The 25,691-nt window shown below is 34.8% G+C and overlaps 2 protein-coding genes across 5 annotated transcripts; both read left to right on the top strand.

Annotated features, from left to right (window-relative positions):
• The first annotated feature begins 1,859 nt into the window (after window positions 1-1,859).
• LOC101221568 (transmembrane E3 ubiquitin-protein ligase FLY2) lies at window positions 1,860-12,789 on the top strand. Of its 2 annotated transcripts, none has more exons than XM_011658782.2 (15): window positions 1,860-2,379; window positions 3,179-3,251; window positions 4,085-4,212; window positions 4,921-5,036; window positions 5,298-5,385; window positions 5,468-5,534; window positions 5,606-5,683; window positions 7,427-7,587; window positions 7,712-7,771; window positions 7,915-8,008; window positions 11,034-11,201; window positions 11,436-11,764; window positions 11,937-12,050; window positions 12,154-12,319; window positions 12,430-12,789. In XM_011658782.2, the coding sequence occupies exons 1-14, from the start codon at window positions 2,218-2,220 to the stop codon at window positions 12,253-12,255; spliced, it is 1,740 nt and encodes a 579-aa protein (XP_011657084.1). In that variant the 5' UTR covers window positions 1,860-2,217; the 3' UTR covers window positions 12,256-12,319; window positions 12,430-12,789. The 2 variants fall into 2 exon arrangements, with proteins under 2 accessions (XP_011657084.1, XP_004149272.1); XM_004149224.3 differs by having other exon boundaries at window positions 1,861-2,379; window positions 5,298-5,358.
• Window positions 12,790-14,906: 2,117 nt separating this feature from the next.
• LOC101221333 (putative E3 ubiquitin-protein ligase RING1a) lies at window positions 14,907-20,774 on the top strand. Of its 3 annotated transcripts, none has more exons than XR_004217380.1 (10): window positions 14,907-15,300; window positions 15,434-15,476; window positions 17,177-17,235; window positions 18,021-18,102; window positions 18,255-18,375; window positions 18,473-18,514; window positions 19,138-19,677; window positions 19,898-20,005; window positions 20,104-20,354; window positions 20,470-20,774. XR_004217380.1 is itself a non-coding variant. In XM_004149223.3 (10 exons), the coding sequence occupies exons 1-10, from the start codon at window positions 15,063-15,065 to the stop codon at window positions 20,500-20,502; spliced, it is 1,488 nt and encodes a 495-aa protein (XP_004149271.1). In that variant the 5' UTR covers window positions 14,907-15,062; the 3' UTR covers window positions 20,503-20,774. The 3 variants fall into 3 exon arrangements, 2 of the variants coding, with proteins under 2 accessions (XP_004149271.1, XP_011657079.1); XM_004149223.3 differs by having other exon boundaries at window positions 20,133-20,354; XM_011658777.2 differs by having other exon boundaries at window positions 20,130-20,354.
• Window positions 20,775-25,691: the final 4,917 nt, after the last annotated feature.

The raw sequence follows: 25,691 nt of genomic DNA, 5'->3' as shown, positions 1-25,691 counted from the left end.
TAGGGGTTCACCTCTTTCATTTTTTCTAGTGAGTTTTTTTTTTTTTTTTTTTGTCATTCTATATATTTTGCTCATTTTTTAGTAGAGATATACATGAATATGTTGTTTTAAAATCATTATTTTTTTAATGGGTTTTCAATTTATTTTCTGTTCTATTGATATTATTTTTTTAGTAAAAGTTTTGTTTTCTCAATCATCTAGGTATATTGTTCATCATTTTCTTTGAATTATAGTTGAATATATTTTGAATGTATAACGATTATATCACATTCAATTATCAATTTTATTCATATATTTAAATATTATTTTATAATTTCCCACTTTATATAATTTTGGAATCATATTAAATGTTTATCTGAAATATACCAGGACTTATTATGGACGTATATTTTTTCTGATCAGGTTTGACCAACGGTCCAGTATATTACAATGGTTTAAATTTCAATGTTGAACAACTATATTAGTTATACTGTATCAGATACTTTAGTCCATGAATATACGTCGTTTCAAGAGTTACACAATACTATATCCAAGCTAGGAAGTTTTGTTAATTTGGATAATTTAGATATATATCTTTGCTTAAGTTCTATAGGATGTTTGAATTAAAAGAATTTGTCTATTAAAAATGATAACTATGTAAAATGAGTTTATCACATAAAAACATCAATTGTGGACCAATGCATTGCTCCGATTGTTCATTCTATTGGACGCTTCACTGTTACTTTGGATTCTAGGGCTTTCAATTCACTTCAACAAACACCCATTATTTATATACAATAAGTATTTTTAACAGACACGATATAATATTATTTCAATCTTCATTCTATTGATTCAAAACATGCCCTCATCCCACATACTATTTCCATTCATAAAAAAATTATTGGGAAGCAACACATGGATGTTGAATCCCAAACAAATTAGTTCATGAATTTCATATATAGCACATTGTTATTGTTCAAACCCAAAAATAAATTTGGAAAACATCTCTAATCATTTTACTGAAGAACAAACAAAAAATGCTTAGCTTGCTAGTATTTTAGGGTCGAATTCTTTACTTTGTTAGCGATAAAACCCTAGTTTTCATAAACAAAAATAGAAAACAGGTCGTCGACCGATTTCCTTTCGATATGCGTTGGGTTTGAAGGAGGTTGCTTGAGGAAGGTACTTTCCAAACACGTTGTTTGAAAAAAAATGGATATCCCCTATTATGCAATTTCCTTAATATTGTCTTCTCATTCTCCATTTTTTATAATAATATTAATCAAATCTATGTGCGGTGTTTGTAAATTTGAAGCCGAACGTGGCTTTTATGAAGAAAAAAATGGTAATTTTAAGATAGGTGAGTTTGTTTGAATGATTGTAAATATTTATTTAAAAAAGTGATTATAAAATAATATTTTTGAAAGCCATTTGCAGGTTTTAAATTTAATTTTTAATGTATGTTTGTTAGAAATGATATTCTGTGGATTTTGTTACAATTGAGTAGAAATTTAGACATTTGTTTTGTTGAAAGAATTAGAAATGTAGAGTTAGATGGACATTGAAGGAGATAAATGAAATAATTTGGTGATGAAATCCACAGTATAGTAATCTAATCATGACATGTTTGCAATACAATTTAAAGTTTTATATATAAAAAATGGAAGTTTCCTAAATTATTGTAACACTAAGATTAAGAAAGGAGAAGTAATTGAGAACCGATGAAGAGAATAATATTTGGTAAGTCAACCATTAGCAGCCTCTAATTATCCATCCAGCTTTGCATCAAGAGGTTCGAGACAAGAGAAAACACCCACGCGACCTCCTTTGTCCCAATATATATATATATATATGAAAAAGAAATTGATGAGATGAATAAATTATTGTTTTTTTAACCTTTATACAAATTGCAAGGCTTCTTCTACAGAACAGGGTTCGATTGTACTATTTTGCATTTGTTTACGAGTAAAACTGGATCAGCAACATCCGTTGAAACGAGGGCTTTCTTCCATTTTGCTCTTCCTTTACAAGGTTAATTAGTCGTTCAGCTTTCACCATCTCTATCCGACTGTGGGTGTCGTGCTTCTTGGTAGTTCTTGTGTTTTGACTCCAATTGAAGCAATCCATTTGTCTTTTAAGCTCTGTGCTCGAATGGGTTTTGCTTTATTTCTCTTGGGTATTTGTCGCCGATTGGAATCATTGAGGTTTATGGTTCATAATTAGCCTTATTTTCCTGATATGGTGAGCAGAGAAGGTTTTGGGTGTTCGGAATTTCAGATTAGTGGATTTGGATTTTTTTCCACAACTGTTATTGCTTTGTGCGTTGTTCATTGTTTGGTTTCCCAGCCTGTGGATGGTCTTAGACCATTGCGGGAGAGGGCTCGATCATGGGGCGATGAGGTTTGTACACTTTATTTTTATTTTTATTTTTTATTTTTTTTTGGGCTTTGATGTTAATTAATGTTCGTGATTATACTTTTTCAATTGATGTTCTTGATTAAGTTTGTTGCTATTGTTTTCTGAATTTTACTTTTGAATGACTTGGTGCGAGTACCGTATGTACAGTCTAGAAGTCTATTACTGAATTTCACAGCTTAGAAAAGTGTGTGAGATTCACTGCTTGAACAATTTTTGGACGTGGCAATAGGAAAGTGATAACGTTGTGTCAAAATCAAGGGACCGCCTACTTGTTTCTGTTGTGCTGAACTTTCTCATACGCAATGTGGAAACACATTGTGTATTTCCACAATCTGCCTCAGGCTTAGCCTAGGACTTAGCTTAACTGTTCTAAAAATCAGTTCTTCGTCTCAGGCTTACATTCAGCTGATGCCATTCCACAAGTTCTGAAGAATATTTGTTTCTCTTCTTTCTCTTCTGTTGCTAGGACTTCATTTCTTTTTGGTTTTTTGTTTAGCTCCTCCATTTAATTAAGTCTGAACTTTTTTCATTTCATGACACCTGGTTTCATGTCATAGATATGCCTATGGATATATAATGTTGTGAATTATAAATGGTGGACTAGTTGTTTTTCACATTTTTATTTCTGCGATCTCCCAAGTTGACATGTCAGTCAAAATTCTTTACCATTTGGTACTGATAACTGCATCATTTTTTTGAATCAGACTCTGAATCTGTAACTATTAGATTTATTGGTCATCTTTGTTAATATGTTATGGTGATATATCTTTTTTGTTTGCAGTGGTTGTTTGTAACAAAAGATAAGAGTGAGTTGGGTCCATTTTCGGAATGGAATATTACAGGAACATATAGAGGTTTGTACTTGTCCATCATGGTCTAACGATATTCTTGTTCTCTAGTCTTAAATTTCGGCCCCTGAGCATTTCTTTTGCACGATTTTGTCATGTATGAATGTTTGAAGACTCTTGTGTTAATTGTAATATGATTTTGCTTGTCTGATTTACTATAAATTGTTAGGAATATTTCTTGCAGAAAGTCTGTTGTGCTCAATTATCCTTTATTGCTTAAAGAAGTCTGCCATTCCTTTTTAATATCTTGTCTTATGAGTTGAACACCCAATAAAACCTGCTATATTTCTTTATTTGTTTTGTGACTGAATAATCATTTGATCTCTGTCAATGTCTACTTATTTTGACAATTTCAATGATTAAAATTTACGAAAAAGGGAGCCCAACTTTGGCCAATTAGCATTTACACAATTTTGTCAAGTTTGGTAAATGTTTGAAGGCACATTTATATTATGAATTGGCTTGTCCCGAGTCAGTATAAATCATTTGGAATATGTCTTGCAGAATTTTTTTGAGCTTGACATCTTGTATTGCTTAAAGAAGTCTGAAATTCCTTATTGTGAATCTTGTCGTCAGAATTGAACACCAAATAGACCTGCTATAGTGCTTTATTTCTGTGGCTGTGGATTAATTTGATCTGTGTCAATGTGCATATTTATTTTCCCAATCTCATCGACTGAAATTTACAAGAAAGGGAAGTCCTTGTTAGGGTAGTTATGGAAAGCACCTTCGAACTTGCAGAAAGTGGAAACAAATTGAGTTTCAAAGGGGACTTTGTTTTCACAGTAAGTGGCAGCTACAATAAGAACTAATTTCTTGCATGGAAATGTAAATTGCAGGCAGTTGGAGTTTTCTAGATTCCACAAATAGCTCTTCCAGGTTTCCAGACTTCAGAAATTCCAATGGGAATTCAATCATTGAATTAATTAGTACACCTACCAAAATATCTGGTGTACATTATGTTCAGGTGAGGTCATTCGATGTTTATGAAAAGACAAGACAATTCAATTGTGTCTTGTGTAGATGCAGTAGAGATCGATGTGTTTGTGTGTTTATGTATTCAAATGGAACTTTTTTTGCCTTTTTGGTTGTCATTAAGATTGGCAAGTTATTGCAAAAAATTTGGCTTTGGAACATAAAAATTTATTCTCTTGTTTTCCCTTATTTCTTCATAAAAATATCTTCACTCTAGATGCATCTTTTTTGGTGTAGAACCTTTTTTTCTAAATATGAACTTTAGAGTACCTTGGTTGTAAGAAAATTCTCTTAAGCGTATCTGGGATTTTGAATCTGAGATAAGTGACCCTGTTATTCAACTTCTTGTGAGTGTGGGTAATTTACATTAAAATATGCTAGCATACTTTAGGGAGTTCCTTTTGTATGCCTACTATAAGAATTTAATGGCATCTACTTTGTAGTTATTTGAAGGTACTGTTTAAAATTGAAATTAATGTCATTACAACCAAATAGACACTTGCATTACGTTGCGTAATGTTAGTCTCATTGATGACATTTGCTTGCCATAACATTTCTTTTCTGTATACATCTCACAATTGTGCTTGTGCCTTTAGAGTTTGGATGATAAATGTATGTCAAATTCTTTATTTTACCTTTATTTTCTTGCACATCTTTTTATCTGGAGCTTGTTTTATGTCTTTTAATTTGCTGATGACAGGGAGTTGTTATTTTTCATGATGTAATTGGTAACGAACATGATGTTGGTGGAGTTCAAATTAAGGTTGAGGGTGTATATATTTGGCCTTTTAGACAGCTTCGGATGGTAGCTAACAGGTAAATTTCCAGTTGCTTATCTTTTGACTAAAAAATTGCCATCCCTTATCTCTGTTTAGAAATGTCATCTTCATATTCTCAGTGTGCACTCTTTATGGTATTGTGTGCCATTTCCAATTTATCTCAGTTCATCCTCCTTTTACTGTCATTGTTAGTTTATTATAGTGGTTTTTTTTTGTTATGTCGATTAAACTATTAAAGCTAGTCTACTTGTGCGCTTCGAATTTTTAACATAAGCTTAGTTTCATTTTCTACTTACAGCGGAAAGGGAGGAGAATTTAAACAAGAAGTTGACAGTATCTTATCCAATCCCTATCATCTGGCAAGGCTTCCTCCTTCAAGGATAAATGTTGTTATTCTTGAAATAATGCTGTTGATTTCATCTTGTGAATTATCCGTACTGATGAAGCTTCTAAATAACTTCTGAACAGCTTGGAGTTTTCTCCTCCCAGGTGTTCCAAGAATCTCCACAAGATAAGATGTGGAGAAGAAGCCACTGTAATTTTCTCACTTGGACTTCAACCCACTTTCAATTATGTCGGCACTGATTTTTTCCTTTCTTATTGCAGCGCCAATCTATGAAATGGAGAAGCATTGCAATATTGAAATAGCAGCTCAAATATCACATTTCTCTTCTCCACAAAATGGTACTTGATGTCTCAGCTTATGATTCATGCTTTTTTATATGCTATTCTACTGGCATTATTGGCATGATTTTGCTTAGTTGGAGGCCGTTCTTGTAAAGGGAACTCCCTTTTAATTGGGCTTTCTCTTCTCTCTGTGAAAGTTGTTGCTTTTAAGATACTGTTCTTCACAAGAGTCAATGTTGTGTGTGGGTGTAGCTACACTTGTTTTTCCCAGTATTTAAGAACGTGCCGACAGAGTACACAACTTCCCATGGCAACACTGTAGCACTTTCTTATGTGTTCCGAAAGCCAGTGGATTGCTTTGATACTACCATTAGTAGGGAGTTGCATCAGAGAAATAGCAAATTTTTTATTTTTCTTCATAAAATTTAAGTGCTTGATTACTTATTTTATTACCGATTAGAAACTTGAAGAAACATTTATAAGCAACTATATCTGGAGAAAGAAGTTTCTTTTACATTCTTCAAGAAACATATAGGCCGGCAGAACAGAATCTATGTGGTCAAATATCCTTCAATAATTCCTTGAACATGGATCCATCAGGAAGTCAACTACTGTTTATAATTCCAAAAACTTAAACTGTTATTTCTTTCTACCATTCTAGTGATATTGACAATCATGGTTTAGTTTTGCAGTAGAAGAAGATAAAGTAGAACCTTAAATTCTAATTAGGCCAAAGAGTAACACCTGCTTCTTTTTTTCGCTATCGTGCTTTGCAAAAGGTATCTTTGGCAGTTTTATAACTGAAATTGCCATGGTCATAGTAGTCTGGGGCCATCTCTTTTAAGTTTAAATACTCTGATGACTCTTCATGCCTTAACATACTCTAACCAAAAACAATATACGAGGGTCCCATTTGGTAACCAATTTATTCTTTCAATTTCTTACAATGTTTGCATCTTTCTTAAATAAAAGAGTTGAATTTTGGGTGCACCTGGAGCACCTCCTTATCTGTAGCTTTATGCTTGTTGTTTCCATTGTACTTTGAACATTAGTCTCATTTCATTAAGACAAGAGGCATGTTCCTTGTTAAAAAAGAAGAGCTGAATTCTTTGCCAAATTCTGAAAACAAAAACAAGTTCTCTAAATACTACCTTTTTTAGTTGTCAAAATTTTGCTTGGTTTTTGGAAACATAAAAAATATACAACAATGCAAAAAGTTTATAGGTGGAAGGTGTGTTCGCATGTTTAGTTTTCAAAAACTAAAAATAAAAAAACTTAATGATTACCAAACGGCATATGTGTTTGCTTCTAGCTTCAGTTTTTCTTAACAGCCTTAGACAAAAATTCAACTTCCTAATATATTACAATTTTGACATGACCATGTGAACATAAATATCAGGTTCAGATGCTTTCCTGTATATTTCTTCAGAATCTCCGTTAGAACTTCGCTACGAACAGTTTTCTTGTCATTTCTCATCTGATGATCTATGCCATAACATAATCATAAAAAATCCAATGCTGCTTGGCCTTATTTCTAGTGCAATGAAGGAGATTCAATCATGTCTCTGTGAAGTGAAACGTAGGCTCAAGGGCATTGTCCTCTTGATGCCCAGCCATTTTAAGAATATAATCAAAATAAAGCCTATGGAGGAGCTTGGAAGGACCTGAATCAGTTCACTAGGTTAAGAAGTGCATGAAATAACGGGGATTTTAGTTGTAGATTCTTTTGTTCTTGATCTTTACTTGATTCAACTTCTCTTATAATTTGGCATTTCTCCTTGTGACTTTTATACCTTGCAGTAAATGGAGAACATGACCATTACCATATTGAAGGATTAATGGAGTCTCCTGCAGTAGATGATGATGGCGATTGCTTTTCACCCTTAGTACTAAATGCCACTTCTGTGAACATTGAAATCTACTACAACAAGGCAGTGAATTATACCTTGATGGTCACTTTTGTATCCTTTTCTTACATTTATATATTGAGTTTTTATTTTTTTTTTTGGGGGGGGGGGGGGGGGGGGGGGATTTTCTAATATATATTTGAAAACGTTGTTGGTTTACTTAACAAAATTTCTTTAGATCTCCTTCCTTCAAGTACTTCTCTTAATTCGGCAAATGGAACATAGCAACACTCAATCTGTAAGGACGTACATTTATTTTGGGGCGCTCCCTGAATTCTGATATCGGCAGATGTTGATGCTCTACCTATATCACTTTCATTTAAGCTATAGTTTCTGGGTAAACTCATCTAGAACTTTAAATTATCCATTTGTATCTTGCAGGGTGCTGCCAAAGTTTCATTACTGATGATCGGGCAGCAGGCTATTATGGACGCTTATCTATGCCTTCTGCATTTGACAGCAGGAATATTAGTCGGTAAGTTTAAATTAAATTGTAATTTCCAGCTTTCCTTAAGTTACTTCCCAAACGTGTTCATATTATATGTAAAGTTATTTTCTATCGTCTAGAATTCATTGTATAGACCATGTTTTGGAATGTAGTTTCCTTTTAATGGTGAGTGTTAAAAGCTTAGTACTTGGTATGATTGAGAAGAAGAGCTTCAGTGTGGTGATTGGCAGCAAGTGGAGGAGGGGAGACGGTGTCCCAATCTTTATTATATCCCTTACGTGGCTATGTGAAAGGTTTAGAAGCACCGATAGGATGTTGAAGGGAAACTGATTCTCTAGGAAATTATGCTGTGATGATTATGTTTTGTGGACTGATAAGACTTTGAACTGGAGAGTTACCAAGAGGGATTTGTAAGAATGATTGAAGGGTAATCCAATGTTATTAGCACATATAAAAGGGGGAAAATGGCTTTGCAAGTGGTCAGGATATTGCTATAGCAATATGTTAGATACCTAGATAAGTATAGGGCAGGGGTACAAGGGCAGTTACATGATTATAAATAGGAAGTTGGCGATGGAAGAAAGGGGAGATCATTTTGTGGGTAGTTTTTCTGCACTCTTCCTTGAGAGAGAGGATAGGCAGAGAGGGTAGTATCTTTCTTGTTCTTAGTTATTTTCTGCATTTTCATCTCAGAATTGATATTCATCAGTTCCTCTCTGCAATAGTGATGTTTATATCAAGTGAATAAGAACACATCTTATTGGTGTTCTATCACGATAACCAGTAATTTTTCTGCCAAGACAATATGTGCTAGAGGGCCTTCTCGAGTTTAGGTAATGAAGAGGGTATTCAAAAGGGTAAGACGTTGAACCATTTGATAGCTATTACCATTTTTAAAAGAAGATTTTAGGGAGTCTCATGAGACTTTTAGACATATTGATATGGTATATAAAGGAGACGATCTTCATCCATTCTTCTGGTTGATACATTGAGAGCATCGATCATTAGGCATTTTAAGAGAGTTTGCTACCCTAAGATTGTTTTAAACTTAAAACGTTGGGGGTAGAATGGAAACTTTCAAAATGATAAGTGCAGAAATTGAAATCATTATATACGGGCATCCTTTATAAATTATCTTTGAGGCACGAGCATACTTGAATACGATTAGTTTTATTGCTTTTACATCTGTCCTTGAGTCCTAAAAAAATAAATTAGCCTTGAGATGATATCATCGTTGTTTCTGATTGGCCTCTGAAGTTTCCATGACTTTTCTACAAAGACAATCCAAATTGGTAGGAGTTTAAAGCTGCCATAACCTGGAGCCCTCATCTGATCAGAAGATGGGGCGTTGTAAACCTCACTCCAACAATCAAAAGAAATTTACAATACCAAATCTTGCAACTACTACTATGATGGCATAGCAATAGTAGCAAGTCAGGGTTGATATGTTGAAGCGAGTTTAGTTTCATTAAGCTAATTCTTTAGTTATTGCTAGGTAAATGGAGGGGATTTTTGATGGATAAAGAAATGTGAAGACAAGAGAAATAAATTGCAACGGGTAAGAGCTAAGGATAAGAGCGATTTTGTTTTCAAGAGAGAGATCTATGCAATTTCTATTAACTAGTCATGCAATTGATTTATGGATGTACATAGACTTGCTTGACACGACCTAACTAGCCTTCACAAAGCCCGACAACTAGCACACTGAACTAAACATCTTAGTCCTATTGGGTTCTAAAGCGATCATATAAAATTCTTGACATGCATGTTAATCTTTAGGATTCCATCAGTTGATTAGCAAGAGTAACACATGCTCATGAGTGATAGCCAACAACACAAATGTGTATTTAGAAGTTGAAATAGATTTGAAGGAAAACATGAATCAATATACATTCATCCATTAACAAAGATCTCAAGAAAAGTACAAGGTCTTGCCCCCAAAAACCAAATACAACACTACTTCAATATCTCATGGACAAGAGGAAGAGGAGAGCATCCAATCCTTGAATACGACCCCAAATAAAATGCAAATCTAACTTAGAAATGCAAGAAGGATAGAGGAAAAAGAAGAAATTTGAGTTTCACTCTGACCTTCATGCTTCCCCACATCATAAAACCCTGAAAGAGGAAAAGAATTATTATAAAAATCAGCTTAAGTGCAGGTGCTATGTGGAGAGCGCTGCTGCGCTTTAGCTATAGTGCTGAAGCAAAGCACTGAGAGCTGCAGCGCTTAAGTGTGTGTGCTTGTGTTCTTCATCCATCAAAATCCGTCGCTCTGGTGTAGACTTGCGGTGCTCTCGCCTTTGCACGCTAACCTTTGAATGCCAACTGCTGAGCGCAGCACATGGTATGCCTCGTTGCACTCATTCCTGGGGCATTTTGGTTATTTTGCTCCTCTTGAAGCTCTTTTGCCTGATCTCATTCCCAGTAGCTCTAAATTAACCCCTAACAGCACAAAACTCCCTGAAATGCATGATATGCTCGATAATTCTACAAAAGTAGGCATTTAATCACATAATACTTAACAAGCAGAACAAGTCAAGGACATAAAAATAGCTCTTTTCGAGAGCTAGCAAGCCCCTACCCTAAGAATACAGTATGAGAACTCCATCAACTAATCACTACTAGTAGAGTTCTAATATTCGGTATTCTCTGTGATTTTGTCCATATAATTTTCTGTAAAGCATTATAAAATTGTAAGGGCTTTGGGTATGTCTCAAGATATTTATCATTAATGTGTTCGTCCACCTTACTCAGAAAAGGAATGAAGTATTGTAGCAGATTTTTTAGTTTGTATTGGCATTTAGTTAAAGTTTGCAGCCACTATCAGTCACATAAAGGTTGAAGCTGCTACATTACATTTTGAATATTTCTAATTTGTCTATATTAGATGGATTTGAATTCTTCAAGTGTAGAGATTGTCCTTTTTTGTGTGGCAACCCATTGTGTTTTGGATAATTTATTGTTTATTTGGCTCCTTTATGTATTTTAAAATTATTTATCAATTATCATTGATATTTTTAATTTAACCATGCTGCTGTCTTTTCTTCAGAATCCTTATTTAATGCTTTTGCAACTGCTGCATTTTTCAAGTTCGTTGTGTTCTCAATTTTTGAGATGAGATATCTTCTTGCAATATGGAAAGCCAGTAGGCCTATGAACAATGGAGAAGGTTGGGAAACCATGAGACGTGAACTTTCAGTTCTATATAGCCGTTTCTGTGAGTATCATATTTCAACTGAAATTTCTTTAATCAGCACATGGAATGCAATACGATTTTGACTGGAAATTTCATAAATTTATTCCTTTGTACGAAGATTGCATATCATTGCAAGTTTTGACTACTGCCATTTAGGTATCAAATTATGACCACCACTTATCTCTTCTCATATGCAAGCTTGCCTAATTGCTAGTTCTGTTCAAATTTTAATCGATCTTTCATGACTTTCTGCAGATGGAATTCTCTTGGGAGGCATTTTTCTTATGTACGAGTTGCATCGTTTCTTAAGACCGATTCTTCTCCTCATGTACTCCTTTTGGATACCTCAAATAGTCACAAACGTTATTCGTGACTCTAGAAAACCTTTGCATATATATTACATCTTAGGAATAACTATAACTCGGCTTGCAATTCCATTATATGTCTTCGGCTGTCCCCACAATTTCATGCGTATTCAGCCTGATAAAACTTGGTGCATTTGTTTGGGTGTTTTTACTTTTCTCCAAGTGGCCATTCTTCTTCTTCAGCACTATTTTGGATCCAGGTGGTTCATCCCCCGTCAGGTTAGGACTAAGGAATATTATCTTGCTCTGCAATTACTACATAGATACGTGCATCTCGCTGTACCCCTCCTCCCTCTTCCCCTGCCTTTAATCCAAGATGCCCCCTCTCTGCTATGGCGGGTATATGGCAAAGGATGGTTTTTCGTCATTGATTTTGCATAATTTGTCACAGGTTCTACCTGAGAAATACAGCTACTACCGGAGGATAGATCAAAATGGGAATCATGCTACAGATTGTGTCATTTGCATGACCACCATAGATATTTCACGCCCTAACGATTGCATGGTATGCCTGCACAATTTGTCGTCATGGTTTTTGGTAATCTATTAGCCTCTCAGTACCCACGATATCATGATCAATTTCTAACTTGGTGCGTCATGTCATATAGATTACTCCATGTGATCATTTCTTCCATTCTGGTTGCTTACAAAGATGGATGGATATAAAGATGGAATGCCCGACTTGCCGCCGTTTGCTGCCTCCTGCCTGATCCTATCTAGTTGTATCTACATTTATTTACAAATCAACTGACATTTCCTTGCCCCCAAATTTTGGTATGTAATAAAGCATTTGATTTCAGTTGTAAAAATTAAAGTGTTGCCCATTATTTTTCAAGGGTGTTGCAAGTGGCTTCATCTTCATATTTCTGCCATTTCTTTCTCAGGTTGGGAAAACAAGGGCAGATTTGAAGCAGCTTTAAGATGTTATGTAGAGAGTTACAAAATGTTGGGCTTCAACAATCACATCCAGTAGCTGATCTGTATTGTTTGTATAATGTATATCTTTTCTGTACATTTGATACGATATCTGTAGTTCAATAGGGGTAGTAGAAGTGAGTAAATCTCTTCTTACTTTGAATCTTTGTATTATGTTTAAAATAATAAAGTAAAATTAGCTCTTAACTTGCACTGCACCGAACAATCCCATGGCAAGACCTTGCTTACCTATCTTGTTTTCTCAGGCTCATTTTGGAACCTTCATTCGCCATCTAATGGTAGGGTTGTGAGGAACCCAGATTTATGCAGTGGCTTAACTTTTTTCTGAAATGGAACTAAAATTAATATTCCGACAAGTATGTTTCATATGTTTTCCTAGTTTATTCTTGCACTCCAATCTTACAATATTGGAATGATTTTCTTAGGGATTAAAAACGTTGTTATTTTATTTTTACATTTAAAGACTCATTACAAATAGGCCATTAATCTCTTCGGATTTTGCATCTAATCTCTATTTGATTCTTAGATTGGAAAATGTTAGACTAAATTTTATACTAGTTCATTTGGAGCGAGGAGTGATTTATGATGGTTTTAGTATTATGATTATTATGATAATTTTAATATTGTAAAAGTTCTAATATTATGAGGGTCTGAGTTTGAGGTTCAAACTAGACTATCATAATTTGTGTTATTATAAACTGTGTTTAGGGTGTAAATTCATAATTTGTTATTATAAACTGTGTTTAGGGTGTAAATTGGTGCAGATTATTACAACTTGACTTTTTCATAATTTTTTTCTAAAATATATATTGTAGATCTAATACACCATTTTTATAAATTGGTTTTATCAAATGATTTTGATTATGATATTCGTACTAAATTTAAATTTAGTTCACTCTCCATATTCACACCATTTCATGTCATCTTCTATTGAATCTCTAGTGTAAATAGTACATTTAATACACATCTATATTTTTACTTTATATTGTATAGTTATTGTATATCGCTTACATGAGAAGTGAACTTTATAACTATGTTTGATAGAAATCCCTTGTGTTTGATCCTGCTTTACCCAGGAAACCACTTACTTCGCTTATACTTGGGCAAGCGAGAGGAAAACTTGTACTACATACATATCATCAAGGAATTTAGCAAAACATAGATTGGAAAAAAACATCATTTATCGCAAGATCCTTTCTAGCCGCCTAATAAGTCACTTACTTAGAGCTTAACATAACATATACTTGAATGATTTTTTAAAGAAATATAAGAAATTGCCGGCAAAATATTTATAATGTATAAAACAATTTTGAAAATGGAAAAACCCCGTAGACTTACAATGAAAAATACAAAAAATGTCCCAAACAACACATGACTAATTATCTAATTCTTTTTATAAACGATCATGATATGCGATCACGTATTTATAAAAGAACTTTAGTTTAACTTAGGTTAATTTTCATAAATATAACAAACCGACAAGATATTTACGGTCTGTATAACAAAATGAAAAAACCCATGAAATTGACCATTTTTTCAAAAATCTTTCAAGGTTGACCTTCATTTTCGTTGTCTTTTTCTCTTTTGCCATTTTTTTCTTTCCATTGTCTTTTTCTCCTTTTCTTTTCTTCCATTGTCTTTTTCTCCTATTGTAGAATTTTTCTTTTCAAAAGATTATTTGATTCAAGATTGTGTACCAAATATAAAAATATATTTTTTAATTTTTTTTTCAAATGGTTATTTGATTGTTCAAAATATAAAACATCGTAAAAAGTTGGTTGGAATATTAAATAATCAAATCTAAATGATCGTGTACAAAGAATTTTAAACAAATTGTTTAGATTTGACTCCAAATATAAATGATCGTATATCAAATATACCAAACATTAGGAAAGAAAAATCAATTAGATTTAGATTTGATTGTTTAGATTCTCAAATTTAAACGATATAGAAAAAAATAATCAAATGGGAACGATGATTTATCAAATATTAAAGTATGATGTTCTAAATATATAAGGCAATGAATGTGAATTAATTGAAGCATTTTTGAAGTTTTGTGTATTCGAAATTGTTTTGTAGGGAGGTAAATATTAAGGCGTTTTGAAAGAATTAAAAATGGGCATTTTCAATTATTATGTTAATTCATATTAATAAGGGTTAAGTGAGAACAAAATTGACAAAAATACCCCAATTAACAGTCAGCCGTTCAATGCGGCAATATGTAATATTATTTTTGTTTGCCGAAACACAGCTGATTCGGATCTTCTCTTAAAAACAATTTAATAATTACAATTGTTTTTTTAAAAAATTATATAAATTTAAGCTAATCAGAAAGAAAGATAATATATATAATAAAGGGCAATGAAGAAGAGAATAAAAAAAAAAAAAAAAAAACAAAACAAAACAATAATAATAATAACAAAAGAATAAATTTGCAAGCGAAAATCTCCCATCCTCTTCTTCTTCTTCTTCTTCTTCTTCCTTGTTCCTTCTCCTCTTTTTCTTCTTCTTCCCTTTTCTTCTCTGTTTCCTTAGCTCCATCGCCAAATACGAAATCCTTCTCTATTTGTAACGTTTGCCAATGCCTGCACATAAACGTTCTTGGTCCGACACTGTTCATGGCGAAGACCCCAGAGACCAACAATTCAGCCATCAAGATGCCAAGCAATCTCGAACCGAACGTGAGACCAAGACTGACATAGAAGAAGAAGAGGAGGAGGAGGAGCAACGGGAGGAACAGTTGAAGGAAGGACAACGAGTAGATGAAGGTGAGGAAGAAAAGCAACGCCAGCAATTGGAAGAAGCGACTGGAGATAGAGGTTACGTTACGTCTATTCCTTTTTCCTTTCTTCTTCGATTTCTTCTGCTTCTTTGTTTTTGTTCCAATTCTGCTTCTTGTTTTGGTTCTTCCTTTATATACCGTTTGCTGAAGCTGTTCCGTGTGTTTTTCAGATTCCGAAGGAACCCAATCCTCTAGCTCTGAAGAGAAACCGGAGTACTTTCTCCTAAATCCTTCTACTTCTTTTTCACTCCACGATTCTCATTTCCTTGGTGTTTTATTGTTCTTTGGGAGCTGGATTATGGTGCTTTTTCACGACCATTTTCTTTTTCTCTTAATGCTTTCCCTTCATAGTTATAGAAAAGAATGTGAGTTCATAAATACGGGTGCTAAGCTCTGCTATTCATTTCGGCATTTCCGTAAAACGGCAAGGTTGACTTAATGGCCGGTAAGCAGCTGCATGTTGGGATCCGGGTCTAGTTAATGCATCTCGATCGCTCCTCTTTCATAATTTTCAGAATTTCGTATCTTGTGATGGACTGCGAGATTTGGTTAAAGGTTCCAATTTAAGATGTATCTACAGTCCGATCCATTGAGTTGGAATGAGCGCGGTTCCTGTAAATTGGCAACTTGTATGATGTTTGATAGTTTACGCTATTCTACCCGTGGCATTCATAAGCAACCGCACTAAATCTTTATTTGCATTTATAATGTTGTTTCCGGAGCTTTTCTTTAACTTTTTCAATATCCAGTTTTCACCATATAGTAGGACTTCAGTAGGCAGTTTTACTTCCAATCCTGTTAGAAACTTAGGACCCTGTTCTCTGTAGTGTTAGACCATCTTACTAACGTGGGTGTCTCATACTTCAATCAGATCTGGAGCACAAAAAGAATTTGACATTTATGTTATTTCACATGATCACCAGGACCTTCATTTCATAGACAATCGGATTTTCATTCTCAAACCTTTTAGTATTAACTTCCGCAGAGGGGAAAAATATATCATCTCTGTGCTTGAGGAGATCGGAAAGATGCATATTGTTTCATGTAAAACCAATTCTTTCATTTGGTAAAGGATAGATGTCAGATTGCTTGTATATGGCTTGAGTTTGGTCGACAAACTTATCAGAATGATTTAGAGTAAGCAATGCCCTAAATTGTATTTTTCATGTGGATGTTGGTTCTAGGAGGTATTAGTAAGGCTGATACAGTGTCGAAGAGGCTTTCTAGAGTATACCTTTCTCTTGCTGCATCCTTCACAAATGCAACGAGCAAAACTAAATCACCCGTTTCTGCGCTGCTTTCTTAATTCAGAATTGCTGGAGGAAGCTGCTTCAAAGGTTTAGGCTAAACTGGTACTTTCTCTGCCAGGGCAAGACACTTTGATTTAACAAATATTCATATTATTTGGGTTTTGTCCTTTCTTTGGTGCTAATTATCCTTCAAGAAAGCCGATTCTTTGAAAAGATCCTTAGAATTTCCATTTGTTACTTTTAAGAGATCAGATGCTAGTTCACCATATTACCATTTACCATTTACAAGTTCTACATCTAAACGGTGTACCCTATTTACAACTTCAATTGGCTAGAGTTTGCCATTTTGTGTATTTTCATATTCTCATTGAGAAATAAGGATCCATTTTGGTGTGAACTTTTTCCTGGCATCTGGAATTGTCTGTGTATCACTATCACCTATGTGTGTACTTTTATTCTTTAGAAATTAAGCTCTCATTATTATTAGAAATCGAGGATTTTACTTGATCGATCAATTTCCTTTTCCCCAACACTGCTGATAGATAGACAAATATACTCATCCTAACGAGAGCTTATCAACAATGTAGTAATGGAAGTTATCTGAATTAAACTTTTAACAACCGAAATTTATTGAAGTTCTAATCCTACGTATTTGTGGTGCAGATTTATTTTTGTGGAGCTTTCAGGCATTCGGAAAGATGTTCAGTGCCCAATTTGTCTTGGTATGTTTGCTTCAAATGTTGCAGATAAACTTATGTTTTTTTAACATAAAAAACAAGAAAGTTAGCTCTTCCTAAAATGTCAATGGGGAAATAGAAAGCTGTAGTTAGGGGCACACAGTTTCGGCTAGAAAGAAGCAGAAAATTTTTTACGTTAACAGTTCGAGGTTTTTCTGACAAAAGTTCTGAAGTTTGGTCATTTTAATCCTCTCTGTGTGCTTTTACCATTCTTTCTTTTCTTTCTTTTCTTTCTTTTCTTTCTTTCTTTCTTTTCTTTCTTTTCTTTCTTTCTTTCTTTTCTTTCTTTTCTTTCTTTCTTTCTTTCTTTCTTTCTTTCTTTCTTTCTTTCTTTCTTTCTTTCTTTCTTTCTTTCTTTTTTTTAAATGTTAATTGCACATTAATCTTGAATCTTGATTTTGTTTTTCCTTTTTGGGGGATGATAGTCATTGATCATGATTCTGAATTATTGGAGGCACCTCCTTGTAATATCTTGGTCAAATCTGTTTCTTCTGATTGACAGTTGGCTTTTTTTTTTTTTTTTTTAAAATAATGAAGGTAGGAAAATGGAAACAGGATAAAGAAATACATGATAATTGATTAATTAGTGGCATAAGTTTTATGACTTAAGATTTGCATAATCAGCATTTGTTGTAAATCTTAAATGAACAACTCCTTTGGTTCCATAACTTCGTGCTATTTGATTTTTGAGGTACATCACTCTGTAACTTGTCTTCCTGCATTTCTGATCAATCAAGTAAAGAAACTAGCAACCTTGTTGACCTTGACAGGGATTATTAAGAAAACGCGAACTGTAATGGAATGCTTGCACCGGTTCTGTAGAGAATGCATTGACAAATCAATGCGGCTGGGGTATATGAATAAGTCCTTGTTGTTTCTATACTATACTATTTGAACTGTATTTTTGTTTTATATGGTTGCTTTATTGTTCAGTCTATCATGGTGAACTAGAACAAGTTATATAACTATTGAACTTATTTATGTAACTATGTTTGCGATTCTAGGAACAATGAATGTCCAGCTTGTCGTACACATTGTGCCAGTAGACGTTCTTTGAGAGATGATCCAAATTATGATGCACTGATTGCCGCCCTATATCCAGATATTGATAAATATGAGGAGGAGGTGTTTTGCACTTATTTATTTATTTGATTAAAAAAGAACTATTTTTTCCCTTTATATCCCCCTAAAGGAAGCATTTCTGTTCTTAATTTTGTCTCAGGAATTAACATTTCATGAAGAAGAAAGGAACCGTAATAAACAGGTCAGGTTCTTTGCTAGGGTACATATTGTATGCTTGCAATATTTTACAAGACTTTACGCTGAATTTGAGATGTTATTTTCATGGGCACACTTCTTTTCCTGACTTCTGAACAACATTTAAATTTTATAGTATGGGGGACTTGGACAACAGATGGTCTACTTTGTATGCTTGCAATATTTCATATTGTATGGGGGATGAGGACGCTGAATTTGTATGGTTGCAATATTTCATATTGTATGCTTGCAATGTTTGCTTGCTTTGGTGGACAATTTCTATTCTGAACAAGTAACAATTTTGTCATGGAATATTGTACTCTCATTTAGTTGAACCTTTCACAACATTAGTTTATACTTATAGTAATCCTAAAACGTAGCTTGTTCAGTGAACCATTGTGATGTGCTCATTCTGATATCCTTTTTGTAACTCCGTTTTCAGGCTCTCGGGATATGCCCTTTCTTTTGCTATATTTCAAATATCGATGAAATTTTTTGTTTCCTCTCAAAAAATGATATGACAAGAGTCTAATAGTACATATGAATTCCAGGGCATTTATTTTGAGAAGGTAAAAAGAATTCTTTTGTCCAATCTTGTGTGATTTCATGTCCTCTTGTTTTGTAGTACAGATTCAGGAATCAATTGCTCAGATATTTCAACGACAATCAGAAGCACTAAGTAAGAAACGCATATTGGGAAAGGATACAGCTGGTGTGATTCTAACAAGATCACGTCGCAATCATAGGAATGTTCATTTAAGGAGACAAAATGGCCGAGGAGATGAAGTATCGGGATATGAAGATAATGACGATGACGATGATAACAATGAGGGCAAAGATTCATCTTCAGCTGATGAAAGATTTACAGAAGTTAGACAAAGGAGGAAGAAGAGACATCCCACCGTTCGTTCCTCTCAGCCTTCTTCGTCAATAGCCAACATAGATAGTGGAGATGGATGTGCTGAAAGTGATTTAGATATGAGCAGAGAGAATCGAACAGTTTCTCCAGGTCTTGTCTTGAACACTGAAATGCTTGGTTGGGGGCGTGGTGGTGTACGTAGTAACTCCAGGCATGGTAGTGCTGGTGGGTCCGGCAATAAAAGTTCTAGAAGTAGTCGTTTAATGAAACTAGCCAAATATCTGCGAGGCCTAGAAGAAAATAACAATGAGGTATGGAACAATGTCTATTGTTGTAAGTCAGTATCTGTCGTAGTCATAACTCATATCCCACTTTGATATTTTACTGGGTTTTGTTTGTAAGCAAAGCAGTTCAAGTTCTTTGTTCCTAGCTGCTATTTGGATAACTCAACCACTTGCTGTGTGCCAATGATTCCCATCCCTCCTAGTTCACAACCATCATCTTCTTATGAAAAATTATTCTTTATTGCAGTTGGATGTCCATCTCCTTCTTATTTCAGTGGATAAAGAAAGCACTCCAAGTTTGCAGCAGCCACATCTCTACTGCCGTCCAAGTTTGACTGTCAAACACTTGCGTGAAGTAAGTGACGTTTAATGACCTTACCTGCCAATGAGACTTTTTCTTTCTTTCTTTCTTTTTTTGCCCAATGATTTTTCCATTTGACTAACAACTATCACGTTCTCTTTTCTTATTCCATTGAAAGCAGTATGTCTCGCGAAAGACACCTCTGCAAGCTGATGATGTTGAAATACTGTCACTGAAAGGTCGCCCTAGGACTAGCAATGAGCAATCAACCCCAAGTGCTTCAATCTCAATTGATGGCATGTCTCTTGTTTTTGATCCACTTAAGTATGAGCTACAAAGTTTGGAAGGCGAAATTTTTTTGGCAGGACTTCAATCAGATTGCACCTATAGTAGGGACCTCTTGGTGAGTACACAATAAGAATGATTTGAGTTAATTTCTTGGACATTAATTGTTGGAACTTAATTTTAAAAGTTGATTTATTGGTTCACTTATCTCATCATTCTTTACATGTTCTCAGATTCTAGGATATCGTCGGAAGGGGCGGAGTTAACAAGTAACACCTAATACCTATACGCATATCTTATTTTAACTTGTTATTCAATTTTCCATACCTTTTTGCTTTTAGTGATAGGAACATTTTTAGTATACCTGCTGATACAATATGAGGGAACTTGTAAATATGAATCCTGAAGGTTTCTTTTTATTACAGCATAACAGTAGCTACATTTTTTAATTCTAGTTGTTGTACAACATCTTGGCGGTGTTCAAGGTTCGATTCTCATTGTGTGAAATTAATAAAGTCAAATTGTACCTGTCCAGGAACTACCTTTTCCAGGGTGTCAAAACTCGTATATCCGTAGTAGCTCCCTTCCTAAGGTGGAAACAGAACCAGGTACTCTCTAGGAGGATGCCATTAGAATCAGGTGCTCCCTAGGAATCCCATCAAGGATAAAGGACAATGCTATGATTTCGAAATCAAAGAACTACAAGAGGATGCCAAAGTTACAATAATATAGGCAGATTTATTCTCCTCTCTAGAGATGTGACCCAAAGATACATTAACAGAATTCTCAATAATAAGAATATCGTTCATGAACAATCCTTATTCAGAAACAAAATTCATCCCTGTCGAGGAGATGAATAAACCTCTAAAGCATCAAACTCAACTTCAAATGGGGGGTTAAGCCCAGACCACTCCAATTCGATTGCATTCAATCCCTCCACCAAAGCCACAGCTTTGAGGAGGCTTATGCTCCAATTCTTGTTAGTGAACTTACAACCTCCAAGAACCACAGGACCATCATGAATGATTCACCCCAGTCCACCCCAACTTTTCTCCTTCGGCCAAACTGCAATCACATTCAACTTCCAGTTGCCAGCCTTAGGCGGAGAACAACACGCTGGGTGAGAACCAGGAACCGCAACAGCTTGCTCAACACGACCTGTAGCATCCTTAGGGAGATGACAGAAGCTGTTGAATTCCAAAAGAAGAGAGTCAATCAAAAAGTCTGTGTCCTTAGATATTCAAACTTATTAGGCCTTCTACAGCTCCTTGTCTCCACGCAGCCATGGTGAAAGACAATCAGCCCATCTACATTGGTGGGTAGACATTAAACAGCAAAACCTTGGAGATGACAGAAGCTGTTGAATTTCAAAAGAAGAGTCAATAAAAAAGTCTGCGTCCTTAGATATTCAAACTTAGGCCTTCTACAGCTCCTTGTTTCCGGGCAGCCATGGTGAAAGACAATCAGCCGATCTACATTGGTGAGTAGACATTAGACAGAAAAACCTTGTTGGTTGACTTAATTCTTCTGGGGGCATAATAGATTATTAGAAAATCAAAAATACTATTTTGATGCTTACACCTCCTGACTAAACTTTGATACTTTCATATGTTTAGATATAGGCAGTGCACTCTTAAAGTGTGTCTTAGTCCTTGTATTTCTGAAGTTATTTTTTTCTTGAAAATGATAAAATAACAATTATAATTTTCATTCAAGATAAGGGACACTAAAAATATCTTTTCAAAATTCACAGAGCTAATGTTATTAGGGACAAAGTTTGTCTGCAAAAAGTTGACTATAAACCAGTGAGGCAGTAAGGTGAGTGCCTATGGTGAGAGGCGAGACAATGGGAGGCCACAGTGTCTGCCTTACAAGTACCCTGGGTGAGCACCTTCGTTTGAGGTGCTCGGCCTTTTACATCTTTTTGTTGCCTAAAAACGTGTTTTCTTTTTCTTCAATGAGGCACTTGACATTTTTTTTTCTATCATTCTTCAAGTTTAGTGGTTTCTTCAAATTTCTTCTTTAAAATCAAATAAGGAGAAGAATCAAGGTTCAAACCAGAAGAATTGAAGAAAAACCAAACAAAGGATGAAACAGTGAAGAAGAAGAATAGCAGAAGTAGTAGAAAAAAGTTGAACAAGTCATCGTCAATGCCATCCACCGGTTGCTTATTAGAAATGAAGAAAGAAAGAATAGGGGTTGGAATCAAACCGAAAGATGAAATGTTCTTGTAATTTTACACTTGCTAGAAGAGAAATGAATAAAAGAAGCGGGGTTGGAATCAAATCCTTAGTTCTATACAGAAGCATGTATGTAGTCTCTTGTTCTCCTAAGATAATTGAGCATAATTTTAATTGTCGTTCAGTGGTCTAACTCTAGGTTAGATTGCTACCTACTGGCTATTCCCACTACATAGCAAATGTCTGACCTAATGTAAAGCATAACATATATTAAGATGCCCACAACTGAGGCATAAAGAATATGTCTCATATCTTCAATTTCTTGAGGTGTCCTAGGACACTGTTCATTAAACAAGCAAACCCCATTCCTGAAAGGTAATAAACCTTTCCTAGAATTTTGCATCGAATATCAAACCAATATTTTATCGATAGAGGTTGCTTAAGATAGTGCTAGCATTTTGTTCTTATGATCCTTTATGATTTGGATCCTAAGAACATATTATGCCTCTTTCAAATCTTTCATTTGGAATTGAGCTGCTAGCCAAGTTTTAACGTCAGTTAGGTATCCTACATCATTTCCAATGAAAAGGATATCGTCCACATAAAGTACTAAGAAAGCTACTTTACCTTTGTTGATTTTTCTTGTATACACGAATTTTATCAACGTTTTAGTCAAAACCATAAGATTTGATCACAACATCAAACCTAATGTTTCAAGATTTGGATGCTTGTTTCAACCTATAAATAGATCGATTCAGCTTGCAAACTTTTTACTTCTGACCTTAGGTTATGAACCCCTCCTACTGAGACATAAAGATACTCTCTTCAAGATTTGTCATTTAGAAAAGTAGTATTGACATCAATTTGTCATATTTCATAATCATAAAATGTGGCTATGAATAATAGAATTCTTATAAACTTTCACATAGCAACAAGGGAAAAAGTTTTCTCATAGTCAACCCATTCCCTTTGGGTATATCCTTTTGCTACAAGCCTAGCTTTGAAGGTTTTACCTTCCTAGCTGAATCTCTCTTTCTCTTATAGATCCTTTTCCACCTTATAGATTTCACCCCATTAGGTATATCTACAAGCTCTCACACTGAACTAAAGTACAGAGACTGCATTTCAAGTTCTATGACTTTGACCCATTTGTCCTTGTACATGTCATTCATTGCCTATTTATAAGACAATGGATCCTCAACATCATCATCTGGTTTGACAATCGGAGTTTCAGTTAAACCTGTCACATTCTGTCCTATATGTCACTTCATGTGACCAGATGAGGGCGTACCACCTAGACATCCATTGTGTATCTCTCCGTGAGATGATGCGTTAAACACATAGTATGCGAAAAAACTTTTCTTCTTGTCCGTTCGGAAAGCTCTTCCATTGAGCCTTAGAGACCTCCACAACTTTGAAGCAAAAAATAACTCTTCAACTTAGCTTCATCACTTAGCTCTTATTACATAACTCAATTAACTTGTAGGCGATAAGCACAAGGATAAACATAGCGGAAAATAACTACAACTCTTGAACTTTACTCCGTCGCCTAGTACTTTTACAAGAACAACTTAAATTCCACTTCTAGGTGACAACTCAAGAGATAACAATAAAGTAGTGAAATAACTTAATTTCTTCCCTTTATTAACTTAACACTTTAAAGAGTTCATACAATACAAATTACAAACTTTTAAATTTACTTTTCATAAAATAAAACCAAGTATGATCTTCTCACCTCCTTCTTCTTTTCACTAAGATATTGTTCTTCGTGTCGAGGTGTTTGGGTGTATAAGACTCTGATCTTCATCTTTTTTCCTTTTTTTTTCATCTTCAATCCAACCCAAGGACATCCTTTGGGGTCTTTCTTTTCTTTCTTCACTATTAAACATTGATCCTTCTAGTAGGTACTTAGAGGTGTAAAGGTGCAACTTCGTCCTTCGCCTCAATCGTTCAACCAATTCTCTTAGCAGACAGCGTTAGGGCTATCATCTCCCTTACTCGACACTTTGGCTCTCTGTCTCACCGGGTTTGTCCTCACTAACCTGGGTATTTCTCTCACCTTTCTTTCGAGTCAGGCCATTGCGCTAAGGAGCGATGCCCTTACCAATCGGCTGCTTAGATGCATGATGAGATGCCATGACTAGCACGCCACGAAAGACGATAGAGTAACTCTGTCTTTCCTCCTTCACTAGGATGCAATGCCTGAGGACCAACCTTCGCATGGCTTCACCACTTGACAACCTAGGGAGGGGAACTTAAAACATAAGTCAAATGGACTTAGTGAGTGATGAGTTTGAGAAAACCTTTTTGGGGAAAACATATGGAATCCACAATAATAAGGTCAAACTACTTCAGATAAATCACACCGCATCAAGTCACTACAATTAATCGTTATCATAATAGGCATCACAAGCACTGTGTGCTTAAAATCATCTTGCAAACAAGATCATCATTGAGACCTGGGATTCTCCCCTTGCCTAGACCTAGGATTCACACTCAACTAGCATCAATGAGTTACCTGGGATTTCCACCAGTGTCTCATCACATTCAATATTTCCCAGACTTGAGATTCACACTAAACCAGTGTCATGCGAGTTACCTGGATTTCCATTAGTGTCCAACATCAAAAACACATCATAACTCACCTCAACCTAGAATTCTCTCCTCGTCTAGACTTGAAATTCACACTCAACCAGCATCATGCGAGTTATTTGAGATTTCCACCAGCGTCTTGCAATAGGTTATACCACACCATAACACAAAAACCACACAGTTACTAACAAAGGGGAGTTAGCTTATAGCTTATTATTACCATAGGTTATCACAAAGTAACAAGGGCATCTCATACACAAAATCACAAGGTGATGAAAAAATACTTACAACCCACATTTATGAAACATTCCCTTTTAACATGAAGATCATAAATACAGACGTTGTCCTATCTCAAGCAATCATTCGTATTCAAGCATAGAAAAATATTTATACCCATAAATAACAGTTCAGAAATCATGTTCGAAAACTAATTTTTCATTCACAAATGTTTATTCATTATAAAAATTTCATAAAACATTTGTTCATGAAGAATGATTACTTATAGAAGATACTTAGCCTTAACTCGTTCCTTCTTTACTTTCGACTTTCTCCTCTCTTTTGACAATTTCCTCAACTGACCATTTAGCATTCAGAACTTTGTCTTCTCACTTTCACCAAAAAGATCTAATACCTTCAAACAAAACTTCTACTTTTCCCTTTTTCTTACGATCCTATTTATAGTG

The sequence above is a fragment of the Cucumis sativus genome, chromosome 6 (assembly GCF_000004075.3).
Source record: "Cucumis sativus cultivar 9930 chromosome 6, Cucumber_9930_V3, whole genome shotgun sequence".
Classification (NCBI taxonomy): Eukaryota; Viridiplantae; Streptophyta; class Magnoliopsida; order Cucurbitales; family Cucurbitaceae; genus Cucumis; species Cucumis sativus.
This window is presented reverse-complemented; position numbering and strand designations above follow the sequence as displayed.